General features: G+C 44.8%; 1 protein-coding gene across 1 annotated transcript in view; it reads left to right on the forward strand.

Moving 5' to 3' along the window:
• Positions 1-2,903: 2,903 nt before the first annotated feature.
• The window catches only part of USP12 (ubiquitin specific peptidase 12), a 79,551-nt gene continuing 64,179 nt past the window's right edge, over positions 2,904-18,275 (forward strand). Inside the window, exon 1 of the mRNA XM_050937296.1 lies at positions 2,904-3,142. Coding sequence (XP_050793253.1) covers positions 3,095-3,142 — 48 coding nt within the window. The 5' untranslated portion in view covers positions 2,904-3,094. The remainder of the gene's footprint in view (positions 3,143-18,275) is intronic.

Raw genomic sequence — 18,275 nt, forward strand, 5'->3', positions numbered from 1 at the left:
ATTGTTATCTAAAAGGACAAAGGATGGAGGAAAGGGAGTCTCATATAAAGTGATTAAGATGAATGGACACAGATCTTGTTAGTTCTAGTTCTAGATTTGTTGTTTGAAAAATACAGTAACTCCTCGCTTAACGTCGTAGTTATGTTCCTGAAAAACGTGACAAAGAGACACATCCTGTGTGTGTGGGAGAGAGATGCGCATTGTCCCTTTAAGTATGCTGACACCGTTCTAAGTACATTGCCTTTAAAAACATCAGGAAGTTGAGATAGCAGCTGCAGCCAGCAAGCTCTCTCCATCCTGAGGCCTGTCCTGTCCCCACCTTGTTCTATATGGAGAAAGGGTAAGCGGGGGGCAGGAGTAGAGGGGAGAGGGACACCCGGATATTAGCCCTCCTCTTCCCCTCTCCCCTGCACAGCAAGCAGGAGGCTCCCAGGAGCAACTCCAAGGCAGAGGGCAGGAACTGCACATGACAGTGAGGGAGGGACAGCTGAACTGCTGAAACTGATAGCCTGCTGGGTGGCTGCTGCAGAGGGAATTTAGGGGAGCAGGAAGCTGATAAGGGAGCTGATAGGGGGACTGCCGGTCCACCCTGGTTCCAAGCCCTCACCAGCTAGCTGCAATGGGCTGCTTTTCCTGCAAGCAGCGGACAAAGCAGGCGGCTGCCAAACAATGGTATAAGGGAGCATTGGGCAACTTTAAAGGAGCATATTCCCTAATTGATCAGCAATGTAACAAGGAAACAACGTTAACCAGGACAACTTTAAGTGAGGAGTTACTGTGTATAGTATAAACTGTCCCCTCTGATAATCCCTATCTCTTCAGCAGCTGCAGGTTTAGCCTGTATCTTCCTGGAACAGGTTCTGCCATTGAGTCAGGGGTATGCCTACCCACTTAAAAAAATACAATAAAAAAAATCTCATTAAAAATCCCTTCTCCCCTTGTTTTTTTATCATCGCAACAATCAATCAATTCTCTCAGCATGAATGGCAAATTCAAAACTGATCAAAAGAAATACTTTTTCACATAATGTACAATTAGTCTGTGGTTCTCCTGTGTCCAGATAAATGACTTTTTTAATGCTGATATCAGTGTCTGGATCAGGCCTTGAGGCTTGTTGCAGCATCATCTGCCTCAGGCTTTTTGCTCTGCAGAGATGCAGACTCCACCTCCAAGTAGGGGTGCCAATCCTCCAGGATTGGCCTGAAGTCTCCAGGAATTGAAGATTATGTCATGTGATGAAATTTCCAGGAATACAGCCAATCGAAATTGGCAACTCTACCTCCAGAAGAGGTGGTGGTGGTTTGAAAATTCATACAGATACATGTCTGTGAATGAACACAAGAGGGGCTGATCTACCCTGTGTTACTCCAGTGTAGCAGTTTTCAGCCAGTGGTCCAAGGACCCCAGGGGGCCTGCAGACTATGCCTGAGATTTCCAAAAGAGTCTGCACCTCCATTTGAAATTTTGTAGAGGTCTGCAAATGAAAAAGGATCAAACCAGGGACCTCTGGAGCTTAGTGCATAAACCTCTACCGCAGGGGTGGCCAACCTGAGCCGAAGGAGCCAGAATTTACCAATGTACATTGCCAACGAGCCACTGTAATATGTCAGCAGCCCCCCATCATATAATATCAGGGTTGAGACACCTCAGGAGGTCATCTAGTTCAACCCTCCCCACCCTGCTCCCAGTGTTCCCATCCACCATCAGCACCACTGGTCAATGCCTCCCCACACCTCCCAATCAGCTGTTTCGTGGTGTGCAGGAAGCTAGGGGGGAGGGAGAGGAGTGAGGGCACTGCAGGCTCAGGGGAGGGGGCAGGAAGGGGTGGACTGGGGGTAGGGCCTGTGGCACAGCCAGGGGTTGAGCAGTGAGCACCTCCCCGGCGCATTGGAAAGTTGGCCTCTGTAGCGTCAGCCTCAGAGTCGGTGCCTATACAAGGAGCCGCATATTTAACTTCTGAAGAGCCACAGGTTGGCCATCCTTGCTCTACTGCATGAGCTAAAAGCCAACTGGCTGTTACTGCGGTGAGATCTAAGTACACTGACCTCAACTACGTTATTCACGTAGCTGAAGTTGCATAACTTCAATCAATCCCTCCCTCCCCCCAGTGTAGACCAGGCCTTAGAGCCACTAGATGGGACAGAACCCCACACCCAGGAGGTGTGTGGATTACACTATGCAGGTGTAATCCCACCCACATCAATGGCATTACAGCTGTTTAAAGCAGAAGTAACACAGTGGCAAATCAGGCTCCTGTTTGTGAATGGCAATACAATGTTTTACCAGTTCTGGAGCTTTGTGAGTGTTTAATAGTGGCAGGGCAGGGCCATGGCACTGACTCCCCAGCTCGCCTGACTGTATGCACTTCAGGGTGTTCTCAATGCCGGGGCTCCTGGACTCCAGGGTTTGCCTACCACTCTCCCCTGTGAGGAGATTTAAGTTTCTGCCCCCCACATCCCCAAGCAAGGAAAGGGCAGCAAACAGCAAGAGCCTGCCACTGGTGAGGCTCCATGGGCTCCTGCTTTGTAAGCCAGGCATATGCTTTCTGGACTCTGGGTGCTTGACTTCGGCCAGGCGTGGCAGGCCATTGCTGCCACATGCTGTGCTGCCACCCTGTACGTGGGCCTGTCCCCTCCAGATGTGGGTGGTGGAGGGGCCCAGTCCGGCAGGGGCAGCTGGGCTTTTGGGGAGGGGGCTGAATGGCACACTAGAGCTAGGGCCCGTGGAGAGCCCACGTGGCGCCGCTACACCCCGGAGGAGCCAATGTGGGGTGGTGCTACAGCCCGCTGCTGGGAGCCGCTTAGAGTGGGCGGCGCAAAGGCCCGAGAGGAAGCAGAGGGCAGGCGTTGGGCGGCGCTAGGGCCCAGAGGGAGCCGGCGTAAGGCGGGGGTGGGCTCGCGATCTGTGCCCGCGCGCGGGGCGGGAGGGGGTGTGAGGGTCTCGCGCTCTAGACTCTGCCTCGCTTAGAGCCGCGCGCCCGGCGGTTGGGGCGGAGGGTCTGGCGCGCGGGGTACGTGTCCCGCTGCAGCGGCTGGTGGGGGCTGCCCCCTCCCCGGCTCGGCGCTGTGAGTGGGCGGAAGATGGCGCTGGGCGGATGGAAATCCTAATGACGGTCTCCAAAATCGCCTCTATCTGTACCATGGTGAGTGAGGGGGCGGCCGGCACCCGCGGGGGAGGGGGGTGGTATAAGGGGGCTGGGTGTGGGGGGAGCCTGCTGGCGAAGCGGGCTCGAGGGGGCGGGTTCTGGGGCGCCTGTGCATGCTTCGGGGGTGGGGTGTGAGCCAGGCACTGAATCGGGGGGTGGGTTTGGAATGGGGATGGAAGGTAGCGCGTGCGCTGCGGGGGTCCTGCAGCATCGCGCGCGCGCGTGTTGGGAAAGGGCGTGAGGGCGCTTCCTTCCCTTGCAAACAGGTGACACGGGTTACGTGGGGTTCGCAAACCAGGCTCCTCGGAGCGGTGCTTCCTCTCTGCCTGGGTTTTGTGTGCTCATGTAGAAGAGTGTGGGAGGGAATCAAAAACTGGGTGTAGTTAATCGGCTTTAGAGAATGCAGCATTGAGGCAAGCACTAATGGCAATGGGGGTGGGGAAGCATAATATGGACATATGGTGAAACTTGATTTAATAACCACACAGGAAACTAGAAATCATTAGTTAACCAGTAGAGAGAAATCTTTATCAAAATTGTACTGAAAATCTTGCAGATGCTTTAAAATATTTGCTCAAGCTGGTTTTTATTGGGTATAGGATTTCTAGAGATCTTGATTTTTTACCCCTAACTCCACATCATAATTTTTTGTCAGCAGTAGTTAGTACATAGTGCCTCACTAATGTTGTGTGGGCTTGGTTGTCATGTCACACAGGCAATCTGGTGCACCCTTGGTTACCCTTAAAAGCTGCATTAGCATTAGCATCCAGTGTAGTTAATCTTGTGCAATATGGCACACGTTCTGGTATGTAGTCTGAACTGTTTGCATTGGTTCAAGTCCTGATGGGAATACATCTTTCAGTGTTTGTTTTTAATTGGACTTCATCCATAATTATTTGTGAAGAAAGAGTTATGAGCACACTGATTGGTGTAATAGAACTTTTCTATCTCTGACTAAAAAAAAATTATGAATTTAGTGCTCTTTGAGAGTGCTGAACTTTGAGACCAAGCTATCTTCTAACCTGTAGAAATAGTATCTCCTCAGAGATGAGGCACATTGGCAGACCATTGTAGGAAATCTTGCACTCCACTCTTCTGTAAAACTGTAATATGAATGAAGGAGCTATGTACACATCTCCTTCTGAGAGCACGAAAATGTGAATTTAGAAGTTAGAGACAGCAGAAGTCAGGAGAGACCTATTGGATCATTCCCTACAGTACTTTCTCTAGGCTCTTTTCTCTGTCTAGTTCTAAACTTTTCAAGCAGTGGGGCTTCCTCCACTTCCCATGGGAGACTGTTCTGCAGTTTTTATGAATTTCTGTATTATTGTCTTAATATATCAAGCAAAAGTTTCAAAGGAGGCCCAAACTTTTCTAAATAAATTACTTTCTATAGCTATGTCAGCTGAAATTGCCAGTAATGGTTGCTAGTTTACTGTAGTAACAGATGTTTGTGGTATGAGAGAGCACCCAATGTTCTTTCAGGTAAGCTAGTGAACAGTTATCAGGTATGGGTTGGATCTCAACAAGTGATGTAGGAGAGGACTCTACATTCTGTGTTGTCACTTAACACATTTTATTTCAGTTAAATCTCGTGATGAACTAAAATATGTGTCTATACATAACTAAGACATTTTTGCATCAGGTACATATTATGTTCAGTCTTATGGTTATTAACTCATGTGCTTTGGGATAAAGCTGTTATAAAATTTAAAATGAATTTCGAAATGTCTGTGCTTTATTAGGATCTTGGGATAGAACAGCTAGATGAAGATACACGTTTTAAACCTGCTGTGTTTAAATTTACTGGTAATCTAGGATCTTATTTACAATCATAGTGTAAATTAATGCACACATTGTGCTGAAGCTAGTCTCAACAGTATAGTGATAATGCTGAGATAAAAGTTCTTAGTTTAAGTGGTGGTTTAATTTTCTTACAAAATAAAGATTTAAAAGTATTCAAAATTTACATTTACAATTTGACTCTTTCATGTTGCTTGATGAAAATTGGGTTGATACAGAGAGAATAAGGGATAAAGAAATTAAGGAGAGCTGGCTGTTTCTCAGTGGGACAGTAGTGAAGGCATAGTTGCAAACTATTCCAATGTGGAGGTAAAATAGGAAGAATAAGAAAAACTACGAGGAGTCTTTGTGGCACCTTAGAGACTAAGGGCTTGTCTACATCACAAAGTTGCAGCGCTGGTGAGGGGTTACAGCGCTGCAACTTAGGAGGTGTACACATCTGCAGGGCATCAAACAGCGCTGCAACTCCCTGTTTGCAGCGCTGGCCGTACTCCCGTTTTTGTCTCGGGTGTAGAGGATCCAGCGCTGGTGATCCAGCGCTGGTAATCAAGTGTAGACACTTACCAGTGCTTTTCTTGACCTCCGTGGAATAAGCAGGTATCCCAGCATACCTGAGGAAGCCTCTGGTAATCAAGCAGGTCTCCTTCCCCGGTTTGCTCTCGCGTTCCCCGAACCCCGAGCAAGCAGGTCTCCTTCCCTGCGGTTTGCAGGGTGGTTCGGGGAACGCGAGAGCAAACCGCGGAGAAGCTGGTCTCCTTCCCCGGTTTGCTCTCGCGTTCCCCGAACCCCGAGCAAGCAGGTCTCCTTCCCTGCGGTTTGCTGGGGGGTTCGGGGAACGCGAGAGCAAACCGCGGCGAAGCTGGTCTCCTTCCTCGGTTTGCTCTCGCGTTCCCCGAACCCCGAGCAAGCAGGTCTCCTTCCCTGCGGTTTGCAGGGGGGTTCGGGGAACGCGAGAGCAAACCGCGGCGAAGCTGGTCTCCTTCCCCGGTTTGCTCTCGCGTTCCCCGAACCCCGAGCAAGCAGGTCTCCTTCCCTGCGGTTTGCAGGGGGGTTCGGGGAACGCGAGAGCAAACCGCGGCGAAGCTGGTCTCCTTCCCCGGTTTGCTCTCGCGTTCCCCGAACCCCCCTTGAAGCCGCCCAACAGCGCTGCAGTGTGGCCACATCTAACACCACTTGCAGCGCTGGTTGCTGTAAGTGTGGCCACTCTGCAGCGCTGGCCCTATACAGCTGTACTAATACAGCTGTAACAACCAGCGCTGCAAAATTGTAGATGTAGACATACCCAAACAGATTTTATTTGGGCATAAGCTTTCATGGGCTAAACCCCACTTCATCGAATATATGGAGTGGAACATACAAGTTTTTTTGTTGAAGAATTGCCACTTTTAAATCTGTTATTTAGTGACCAGGGAGATTGAAGTGTTCTCCTACTGGTTTTTGAATGTTATAATTCCTGATGTCAGATTTGTGTCCATTTATTCTTTTGTGTAGAGACTGTTCGGTTTGGACAATATAGGTGGCAGAAGTGCATTACTGGCACATTATGGCATATATCACATTTGTACATGTGCAGGTGAATGAGGCCCTGATGGTGTGGCTGGTGTGGTTAGGTTCTATGATGCTATCCCTTGAAAAGATATGCAGACAGAGTTGGCCCCTGGATATGTTGCAGGATTTGGTTCCTGGGTTAGTGTTTTTGTTGTGTGGTGTGTAGGTCTTGGTGTGTATTCGCTTCAGGTTGGGGTACTGTCTGTAAGTGAGGACTGGCCTGTCTCCCACGGTCTGTGAGTGAGGGATCATCCTTCAGGATAGGTTGTAGATCCTTGATGATGCGCTGGAGAGGTTTTAGTTGGGGGCAGTAGATGACGGTGTTCTATTACTTTCTTTGTTGGGCCTGTCTTGTAGTAGGTGACTTCTGGGTACCCTTCTGGCTCTGTCAGTCTGATTCTTCACTTCACCAGGTGGGTATTGTAGTTTTAAGAACGATTGATAGAGATCCTGTAGGTGTTTGTCTCTGTCTGACAGATTGGAGCAAACGCAGTTGTATCTTAGAGCTTGGCTATAGGCAATGGGTTGTGTGATGTGATCTGGATGAAAGCTGGAGGCAGAGCAGCGAACTGTGGCCAGTGGGAGCTGCAATTGGACAAACTTGCAGATGTGGCAAGTAAACAAACCAGCCCGGCTCGTCAGGGGCTTTCCCCGAATAAGCGGTGGCCCTAGTTTGAGAACAACTACTCTAGAGTACTTAAGGAGCTAGCCAAAGTAATTTTGGAACTGTTAATGATTATCTTTGAGAATTCAGAGGACAGGTGAGGTCCCAGAGGACTGGAAAAGGGCAAACCTACTACCTATCCTTAAAAAGGGGGAGAAAGAGGACCTGGGGAATCAAAAATCAGTCAGCTTAACTTCAATACTTGGAAAGATACTGGAATAAATATTTATCAGTTTGGAAGCAGCTAGAGGATAATAGGATTATAAGGAATAGTCAATATGGATTTGTCAAGAACAGGGTCACAAACCTAGTGGATGGGGGAAAGCAATAGACATGATATATCTTGATTTTAGTAAGGCTTTTGACACAGTTCCACATGACATTCTTATAAGATGACTAGAGAGATCTGGTCTAGATAAAATTACTGTAAAGTAGATGCATAAGTGATTGAAAGATTGTACTCAAAGAGTAGTTATCAATGGTTTGTTGTCTAATTGGGAGGGCTTATCTAATGGGGTCCAACAGGAGTCAGCCCTGAGTGTGGTACTGTGATGCTTCCCAAGAGCATTTAATTCAGGATTGACACTTTTCTTAACAAACATTTAAACTTATTCTTGTTTTCAATATAAATATATCTATTACCAAAGAACAGAGATTTAGATGATAGAAAGTAAGAATATTGGAAACAAATGATTATGTATAAACCAAAATCATAACACTCTTTCTAGAGTTGCAGTTTAACTCGCAAGACATTCCTGTCTCCAACAAGATAGCTTACCTTATGTCCTTTCCTCAGCATTTTCAACCAGGATGGCAGAGAACCCCATTTGATAAGATCAAAGCTGCTGGCACTTGTCTTTGAAGGTTGAAGGATGCCAGGGCTATCCTGCACCCCAGATAGACCAGACCAGATCTTTTATCTTCACATGAAAGCAGATTCTTCTCCTCCCAACCCCGCTGTTTATCTCTTCCTGTTAGTTTCCTTTTGAAGTCTCCGCAGGCTCTTCATTAGCATTTAACTCAGTATGCTAATAGGTTTCTGTAATAAGAAACACAATACACAATGGTCCACCAGGGAGATACGTGTCTTCCACCTCCTGTCTGGACAAGTTTGTCTCAAGGCACCCAAAAGTAGTGTGCCCTGTCTTTATAAGGTCTACATAATATAATTTTCAGCATGTATACTTCTTGCACATTTTCCCTATCTACATATCATAAGAGATCTTACATGACGCCTTTTGGTGAACCCAAGGAATTCCAATTCTCCTATGTATCTCTGTGCCATCTACCAGTTGGCAGCAAGAAGTTCATAGGTACTGTTCAGTAGTTTCATTAATTACTTGAATAATGGAGTGGAGAGTATGACTATAAAATTTGTGGATGATACCATGCTGGGTGAGGTCGCATGGATTTTGGAAGAAAGGATTAGAATTCAGAATGACATTGGCGAATTGGTCTGAAATCAACAAGATGAAATTTAGTAAGGACAAGTACAACACGTAGCTGTCCATTTGCTTCTTCCTTCCTAACAAAATGGGGAATGCTGGTTAGGTGGTAGTACTGCTGGGAAGGATATGGGGGTTATAGTGGAACACAAATTGACTGAGAGTCAACAGCATGATGCAGCTGTGAAAAAGGCTAATATTCTGGGGTGTATCAACATGAATGTTGTATATAAGACATGGGAGGTAATTGTACTGCTCTGCTCGCCATTGGTGAGGCCTCAGTTGGAGTACTGTGTCCAGCTCTGGGCTCCATGCTTTAGGAAAGATGGGGATATATTTACATAAGAATATAAGAACAGCCGTACCGGGTCAGACCAAAGGTCCATCTAGCCCAGTATCTGGCTAGGGACACCATTCTTTACCCTTCCTGGCTAATAGCCATCTATGACTTAGCCACCATGAATTTATCCAGTTCCCTTTTAAACATTGTTATAGTCCCAGCCTTCACAACCTCCTGAGGTAAGGAGTTCCACAAGTTGACTGTGCGCTGTGTGAAGAAGAACTTCCTTTTATTTGTTTTAAACCTGCTCCCTATTAATTTCATTTGGTGACCCTTAGTTCTTGTATTATGGGAATAAGTAAATAACTTTTCCTTATCCACTTTCTCCACATCACTCATGATTTTATATACTTGTATCATATCCCCCCTTAGTCTCCTCTTTTCCAAGCTGAAGAGGCCTAGCCGCTTTAATCTTTCCTCATATGGGACCCTCTCCAAACCCCTAATCATTTTAGTTGCCATTTTCTGAACCTTTTCTAGTGCTAGAATATCTTTTATGAGGTGAGGAGACCACATCTGTACACAGTATTCGAGATGTGGGCATACCATTGATTTATATAAAGGCAGTAAGATATTCTCAGTTTTATTCTCTGTCCCCTTTTTAATGATTCCTAACATCCTGTTTGCTTTTTTGACCGCCTCTGCGCACTGCTTGGACATCTTCAGAGAACTATCCATGGTGACGCCAAGATCTTTTTCCTGACTCATTGTAGCTAAATTAGCCCCCATCATATTGTATGTATTGTTGGGGTTATTTTTTCCAATGTGCATTACTTTACATTTATCCACATTAAATTTCATTTGCCATTTTGTTGCCCAATCACTTAGTTTTGTGAGATCTTTTTGAAGTTCTTCACAATCGGCTTTGGTCTTAACTATCTTGAGCAGTTTAGTATCATCTGCAAACTTTGCCACCTCACTGTTTACCACTTTCTCCAGATCATTTATGAATAAATTGAATAGGATTGGTCCTAGGACTGACCCTTGGGGAACACCACTAGTTACCCCTCTCCATTCTGAGAATTTACCATTAATTCCTACCCTTTGTTCCCGGTCTTTTAACCAGTTCTCAATCCATGGAAGGACCTTTCCTTTTATCCCATGACAGCTTAATTTACTTAAGAGCCTTTGGTGAGGGACCTTGTGAAAGGCTTTCTGGAAATCTAAGTACACTATGTCCACTGGATCCCCCTTGTCCACATGTTTGTTGACCCCTTCAAAGAACTCTAATAGATTGGTAAGACACGATTTCCCTTTACAGAAACCATGTTGACTATTGCTCAACAGTTTGTTTTTCTATGTGTCTGACACTTTTATTCTTAACTATTGTTTCGACTAATTTGCCCGGTACCGACTTTAGACTTACCGGTCTGTAATTGCTGGGATCACCTCTAGAGCCCTTTTTAAATATTGGCGTTACATTAGCTAACTTCCAGTCATTGGGTACCGAAGCCAATTTAAAGGACAGGTTACAAATCTTAGTTAATAGTTTTGCAACTTCACGTTTGAGTTCTTTCAGAACTCGTGGGTGAATGCCATCTGGTCCCGGTGACTTGTTAATGTTGAGTTTATCAATTAATTCCAAAAACTCCTCTAGTGATACTTCAGTCTGTGACAGTTCCTCAGATTTGTCACCCACAAAAGCTGGCTCAGGTTTGGGAATCTCCCTAACATCGTCAGCCATGAAGACTGAAGCAAAGAATCCATTTAGATTCTCCGCAATGACTTTATCGTCTTAAGTGCTCCTTTTGTATCTTGATCATCAAGGGGCCCCACTGGTTGTTTAGCAGACTTCCTGCTTCTGAAGTACTTAAAAAACATTTTGTTATTACCTTTGGAGTTTTTGGCTAGCTGTTCTTCAAACTCCTCTTTGACTTTTCTTATTACACTCTTGCACTTAAGCTGGCAGTGTTTGTGCTCCTTTCTATTTGCCTCACTAGGATTTAACTTCCACTTTTTAAAGGAAGTCTTTTTATCTCTCACTGCTTCTTTTACATGGTGGTTAAGCCACGGTGGCTCTTTTTTAGTTCTTTTACTGTGTTTCTTAATTTGGGGTATACATTGAAGTTGAGCCTCTATTATGGTGTCTTTAAAAAGGGCCTATGCAACTTGCAAGGATTTCACTTTAGTCGCTGTACCTTTTAACTTTTGTTTAACTAACCTCCTCATTTTTGTATAGTTCCCTCTTTTGTAATTAAATGCCAAAGTGTTGGACTGTTGAGGTGTTCTTCCGCCCACAGGGATGTTGAATGCTATTGTATTATGGTCACTATTTCCAGGCGGTTCTGCTATAGTTACCTCTTGGACCAGCTCCTGCACTCCACTCAGGATTAAATCTAGAGTTGCCTCTCCCCTTGTGGGTTCCCATACCAGCTGCTCCATGAAGCAGTCATTTAAAGTATCGAGAAATTTTATCTCTGCATTTCGTCCTGAAGTGAAATGTGCCCAGTCAATATGGGGTAATTGAAGTTCCCCACTATTATTGGGTTCTTAATTTTGATAGCCTCTCTAATTTCCCTTAGCATTTCATCATCACTATTACTGTCCTGGTCAGGTGGTCAATAATAGATCCCTACTGTTATATTTTTATTAGAGCATGAAATTTCTATCCATAGCGATTCTATGGAATATGTGGATTCGCTAAAGATTTTTGCTTCATTTGAATCTACATTTTCTTTCATATATAGTGCCACTCCTCCCCCTGCACAACCTGTTCTGTCCTTCCGATATATTTTGTACCCCGGAATGATTGTGTCCCATTGATTGCTCTTTGAGAGAATTGAGAGGAAAGCAACAAAAATATTAGGTTTAGAAAACCTAATCTATGAGGAAAGGTTTAAAAAAACCTAAACATGTTTATTCTTGAGAAAAGAAGACTGAAAGGGGGACCTGAGAAGTCTTCAAATATGTTAACAGCTGTTTGAAAGAGGACAGTGATTAGTTGTTCTCCATGTCCATTGAGGATAGGATAAGAAGTAATGGACATAAACTGCAGCAAGGAAGATTTAGGTTAGATATTAGGAAAAGCATTGTAACTTTAAAGTTAACCACTGGCATAGGCTTCCAAGGGAGGTGATGGAATCCCTATGAATGGAGGATTTTAATTACAGGTTAGATCAAGGGTAGGCAACCTGCGGCACGCGAGCTGATTTTCAGTGGCACTCACACTGCCCAGGTCCTGGCCACTGGTCTGGGGGGCTCTGCATTTTAATTTAATTTTAAATGAAGCTTCTTAAACATTTTAAAAACCTTATTTACTTTACATACAACAATAGTTTAATTATATATTGTAGACTTATAGAAAGAGACTTTCTAAAAGCATTAAAATGTATTACCGGCACGCAGAACCTTAAATTAGAGTGAATAAATGAAGACTCGGCACACCATTTCTGAAAGGTTGCCGACCCCTGGGTTAGATAAAACACCAGTCATGGATAGTCTAGGTCAGTGGTTCCCAAACTTTAACAGACCGCAAACCCCTTTCACTGAATTATGAAATCTCATGAACCCCCTCCTGAAAGTGAATATTTCCAGGGATTTAAGTTTAAATTTCCTCAGTGTGATGGATGCACTTGCTTTGCTATGCATAGCTCTTGGAAGTCTGGAACCACTGGAGAAAGATAAAGTCTCAGGTCTGGTTCGGCATCAAGTCTGTTTCTGTATTTGGTTTTCAGATGTGCATATGAGGAAAACGCTTTCTTGCATAAGTATGTTGTTGAAAATTGTAACAAAACTGCAGCAGCTTTTTCTGCCAGAAGGGGGTACTCATTTCTTAAACTCAGCCAAAAGTTGATCAATGACAGATTTCTGAAACTCCTTTTCAGTTTGTAATCACAGGAGATCTCAATCAATTTCTTTTTTCTCAGTGTTCAATATCTGTGTTGAGAAAGTGGTATCATCAAAAGGGTTGTAAATTCAGTCATTGTTGCCTGACATAGCTGGAAGGTATTCCCTGAAAGTTGTGCAAAGTCCTTTTAGTTGTGCAATTATATTGGTTTTAGTGCACGGATCGAACTGAAGTTTATGTTCTGCCAGGAAGTCATGAAGATTACAGAAACACTCAGTTTGATTGGTTTCCAAACAACTTTCCCAGAACTGCAACTTCTTTATCATGGATTCAGCTCGCTCTTGTGCATGGAAAACTGTTACATTGAGACCTTGAAGAGATAAATTTAGGTCATTAATTCTTGAGAAAATATCTGCTAAATAAGCTAGGTTCTGGAGCCAGACATTATTTTCCATACAGCTGGCAAGGTGGAAAGGGTGGCTGTTGAAAAAAACTAGGATTTCCGTTCTAAGCTCAAACAAGTGCACAAGGATTTTGCCCCGTGAGAGCCATCCAACTTCAGTATGGGTCAACAGACAATTGTGTATACTACCCATTTCTTCACAAAGTACGTGAAATATTCTGGAATTTGTTGTCTGTGATTTTATGAAATTCACCATTTTCACTGCATTGTCCAGCACTTCCTTCAGTCCCTCAGGCATGCGTTTTGTTGCAAGGGCTTGTCTATGGATGCTGCAATGAGTCCAAGAGACTTTTGATGCAGCCTTTTTTGTTTGAGCTGCAAATCCAGTATACTTCCCCGTCATTGATGTGGCTCCATCAGTGCAAATGCCTAGGCAACGAGACCAATCTATTTCCTTTTCTTGAAAATATGCATTAGTCAGATTGAAGATATCTTCTCCAGTTGTATGTTCTTCCAATGGTCGGCAAAACAACAAGTTGTCTTCATCCAGACCTTCATTCAGATAACATACAAACAGTAGCAAAATAGCTAGATTAGCTACATCAGTTGATTCATCCAACTGTATAGCATAATATGAACTATTTTTCACTCTCTGTACAATTGTGGTCTCTGTGTTATTTAACGTGATTAATTCTTCATGACAATGTATTATTGGACGAAGGTACCATGTCAGTCCTTTTTGCAGCCTTTTCTCCAAGCATGCAATAAACTACTTATTTTATATATGGACCAACCAAGCTCTCTGCTATGGTATGGGCTTTGGATGCTTTTGCTACGCGGTAGTTCACGCGGTATGATGCTTCAAGTGCATTTTCATTATCAGTACTTGCTTTGGATATAAAACTGGTAATGTCACTTTTCCTCTCAGCTAATTTTTGCTTGAAAAAATCAGCATGTTTGTTGAGGTGTGCAGGATGCCTGGTTTCTAAATGCCGCCGAAGAAGAGAAGATTTGAGGCTGCTGTTTGCTATAACATCATCACAAATCACGCACAGTGGTTTTGGATGTTCTTAATCACCAATGCATGTAAAGCCATATTTTATATAATCATAGTCATATTTTCTTTTCTTTGTAAGTGACTTTCCAGGACCATCATGATAATTAGACTTAGTTTTTCCACAATGTGGACTTGAGGAAACACTAGCTGATTCTTGCGTCTTTACACTTTCCTTTTTCAGCCACTTATCCATTGAACTTGTGTGCAAAAGTTCTAATAAAAACAACAAAGAGAGACTAACAACCAAACAAACTAGAAAATGAGAAGATTCACTCTAGTATCACTGAAGCAAAACAGCAACCCAGAGAGAGTGACAATTCTGAGGCACCTTAACACTGCTACACGGGCTACAACGTGCTTCTGGCAGGTTTGGCTCACAAACAGATTTTCTTCCACCTTGAGGTCTGTCCCTACGAGGGTGTCCTGCGAGGGACAAATTAGCTTGGACCACCTTCCACGTACAACGTGGCCCCTGCTCACTCTGCCCGCCATAACAACTTCCCCTGTCTGACCAGGACATGGGTCCGGGCTGCCACCTGCAGGCCTGGGAGTCTCAGCTGCAGCCCTGCCCATCAGAGGGCTCAGGCTACTGGCCCTGCACTTGGGTTTGGGCTGTCGGCTCCTGCTGCTGGACCCTGTTGACCGCCCCAGTCAACTGAGCTCCACTGAGCTTGTGCTGCAGGTCCCGCTGACCACCGAGGCTTGGGCTGCCAGCCCCAACTGCACAGCCCCGTTCTCCCTGGGGCTCGGGCTGCCAGCCCCACACAGAGCGCTGCGGTTCGGGCTGCTGGCTCCTCGGCTGATGGGGCAGGGCTCGGGCTGCCTGCCCAAACTGCCCTTCCCGCTCTCCCTGGGGCTCAGGCTATCTGCCCTGCAACCAGGTCCCACCTGCTGCCTCCAATGCCCAGGGTTCTCTGGCCACTGTTAGAGAAATTTTTCTGGCAAACCCCCTGTAACGTTCTGTGAATCCCCAGGGGTTCGCAAACCTCAGTTTGGGAACCACTGGTCTAGGTTTAAGTGTCCTGCTTCAGTGCAAGGAACTGGATTTGATGACATATGAGACCATAAGAGTGGCAGTATTGGGTCAGACAAAAGGTCCATCTAGCCTGGTATCGTGTCTTCCAAGAGTGGCCAATGCCAGGTGCCCCAGAGGGAATGAACAGAACAGGTAATGATCAAGTGATCCATCCCCTGTCGCTCATTCCCAGCTTCTGGCAAACAGAGGATAGGGACACCATCCCTACCCATCCTGGCTAATAGCCATTGATGGACCTGTCTTCCATGAATTTTTCTAGTTCTTGAACCCTGTTAGTCTTGGCCTCTTGTGGTACCTTCCAGCCATACATTTTTATAATTCTATAATAAGACTTCTAAAATCTCCCCTTTTTTGATGTTTTTTTTCTTTTCCCTCCACAATCTTCTCCCCTTTTTTCAGACCCCTGTAGCGAGCATTCTGGATCTGTGCTTTGCTGCTTGTGTGCTGATTGCCACAAGATTGCATCCGACAAAGTGGGTATTTGCCCACGAAAGCTCATGCTCCAATACGTTTGTTAGTCTATAAGGTGCCGCAGAACTCTTTGCCGCTTTTACAGATCCAGACTAACACGGCTACTCCTCTATTTGCCACAAGATTAGTTATTTATAACTGATCATGTATTTATAGGTAGTGTTGGTCTGTGTAATGGTTTGTCACTCTTTCCCCATAATGGAAAAGAAATGTACCAAGATGAAAATGTTGTATTTAATAGTGATGATATAAGATAGCTGTTTAGGTAAGCTGTGTGTGTGTCTCTCACTAACTCTTCACTCCCCTAAAAGATCCTGTAGCTTAGGAGGAAGTTGGGAAAGAGCTGGGGTAGGAGAGACCATAAATTCAAATCTGACCTCTATTAACTGTCTTATATTGCCATTCACTTTGTTATCCCTCTTACTGACAAAGTCTGTGGACCCTAGAAAGCTGTCATCCTGTGTGAACTACCACCCTGTTTTACAAGTACGTTAAAAAAGATTTCATAAGGTCTCTACAAGCAGTGTCAGTTATAAAACCCAACCACACTGCCTTTCCAATTGAATATGCTTTGGTCATCCTATGTCTAAGGATATGTATTAACTTCAGAGTTCCCAGGTTATTGGCACCTATGTTAGCCTAGCCCAGGTGTCAGTGGCCACACTGTAAAGCTCTGCCCTAATTACTGTGTCCTCACTGGTGTTGCACTCTTCTGTGTGTGTTGTTTGGACTTCTGGGGGGCATATCCTGGGATTCGTTTGTGTTGTAGAAAGCTGAGCTGCTCTGTGAGTCTTTCCCAGTGAATTGTGGGAGAACTTGTCAGTCCTTTTGGGTGTCTGTGGGTAATTGTGAGAAGGCATTTAACTTAAATGATTTAACTGGCATCCTCGCTGCCAAGTAGGCAGATTACTAGCCCAAGTGAATGCATAACCTGGCCTGTAACCCACACCCCCAAGCAGTGCCAGCTAACCTGGACTGAATGGATTACTTAACTCATGTGAGAGGTTTTTGTGTGTGCATGGAAGGGGGCCTCAGGCAAAACCGGGGTAAGAGTAACATAGGCTAATTCTGCAATGAAGCTACATTCTTAGAGCTAGTGATAGAATCAAGAAGTTCTGATCTCCAGTATATTTCTGCTCTGTAGCAAACAGTTTTGTAAGCAACTGGAAACTGTGTGAAATTCTCTGTGTATTCTGGGATTATCTTCCTTGCTGCACATTGTGTGAAATTTACTGGAAGTCAATTCCTAGTAAGGCAAATAGAAAGGAGCATAAACACAGCCATATTAAGTGCAAGTGTATAATAAGAAAAGCCAAAGAGGAGTTTGAAGAACAGCTAGCCAAAAACTCCAAAGGTAATAACACTACAGCAAATGGTTAAGGCTAGATGGTCAGGAATGCCTTGTGCTTTTACTTTGAGGTTAGGAGCTGAAGTTGTTAATACCTTTTTTTGTTTTAACTAAAAAGGTTGTCTGTGACCAGATGCTTAACACGTATAATATTAGCAACAAGGGGGAAGGAATATAGGCTTGACTAAGGAAAGAACAGTTTTTAAAGAATATTTAGCAGTTAGGGTATGTCTACACGGCAATGTAAGCCAAGAGTGTCTTGGATTTGAGTCCGGAGACTTGATGTTTGTAAGTCTGCACTTGAATATCCACCCTGATTTATGACCCTGGGTTTACAATTTCTGGACCTGGGTCTCGGACATGGGTCTCACACCTGCTTTTGTGCATCCACACTGCACTATGCAGACCTGAGTGAAACCAGCATATCCCAGGCTTCCTAGCTCACTCCTTAGCTGTAGCTACTCTAGTCCTTGGTTCCTGGTGCATTGTGGGAAAGCTTGACTGTCCATCCTTCAGAACCATATTGGAAGTTGTTTTAGCCCACCAACATATCCAGCCAAGACATCTTTTGGGTCTGCATGCTCTTGGCAACCGGAGCCAACAACATGGATGAGGCACTATTTGAAGAACTTGTTCTGCATGTTCTTTCACTCCCATTTCCAGAAACAGGCAGAGCATCCATCAGATGCTGGTGAATGTTTTGGTGGCATTTTCTGACCTACTGAATGCACCTCTCAGCAGAGGAGGAGATGGCAGATGCCAACTGGCTAATGCTGCTGACAACTCTCAGTATAGCTGCTGATGGGATCATATCGTCAGGTGGACCTGGGATGATCAGCAGTGGCTCCAGAAGTTTTGCATGAAGAAAGTGATGTTTCTGGAGCTTTGTGAGCAGCTTCCCATGAACTTCCAATGTGAGAGAGGATGGCCATGCTGGTCCAGAAACAGGTTGTATAACTATCTGGAAGCTTCTGACTTCTACATGTCCATTGCTAACCAGTTCATTGTTGGCAATTCGAGTGAAACCTCCACCACCACAATCAGGCATGTGATTTGCTCAAACATGGTGAACGTAAAAAATGTCCTTGCCATACTTTCTGGTTTTGAGAGAACAGGGTTTCCCAACTGCACTTGTGCCCAAAGCTTGTCCTCCTTCAGGGAGCACACGAGTGCATAAACCACAAAGGCTACTACTCCGTTGTTGTGCTGGCCCTTGTTAACCACAGAG

Source organism: Gopherus flavomarginatus, chromosome 1, assembly GCF_025201925.1.
Source record: "Gopherus flavomarginatus isolate rGopFla2 chromosome 1, rGopFla2.mat.asm, whole genome shotgun sequence".
Classification (NCBI taxonomy): Eukaryota; Metazoa; Chordata; order Testudines; family Testudinidae; genus Gopherus; species Gopherus flavomarginatus.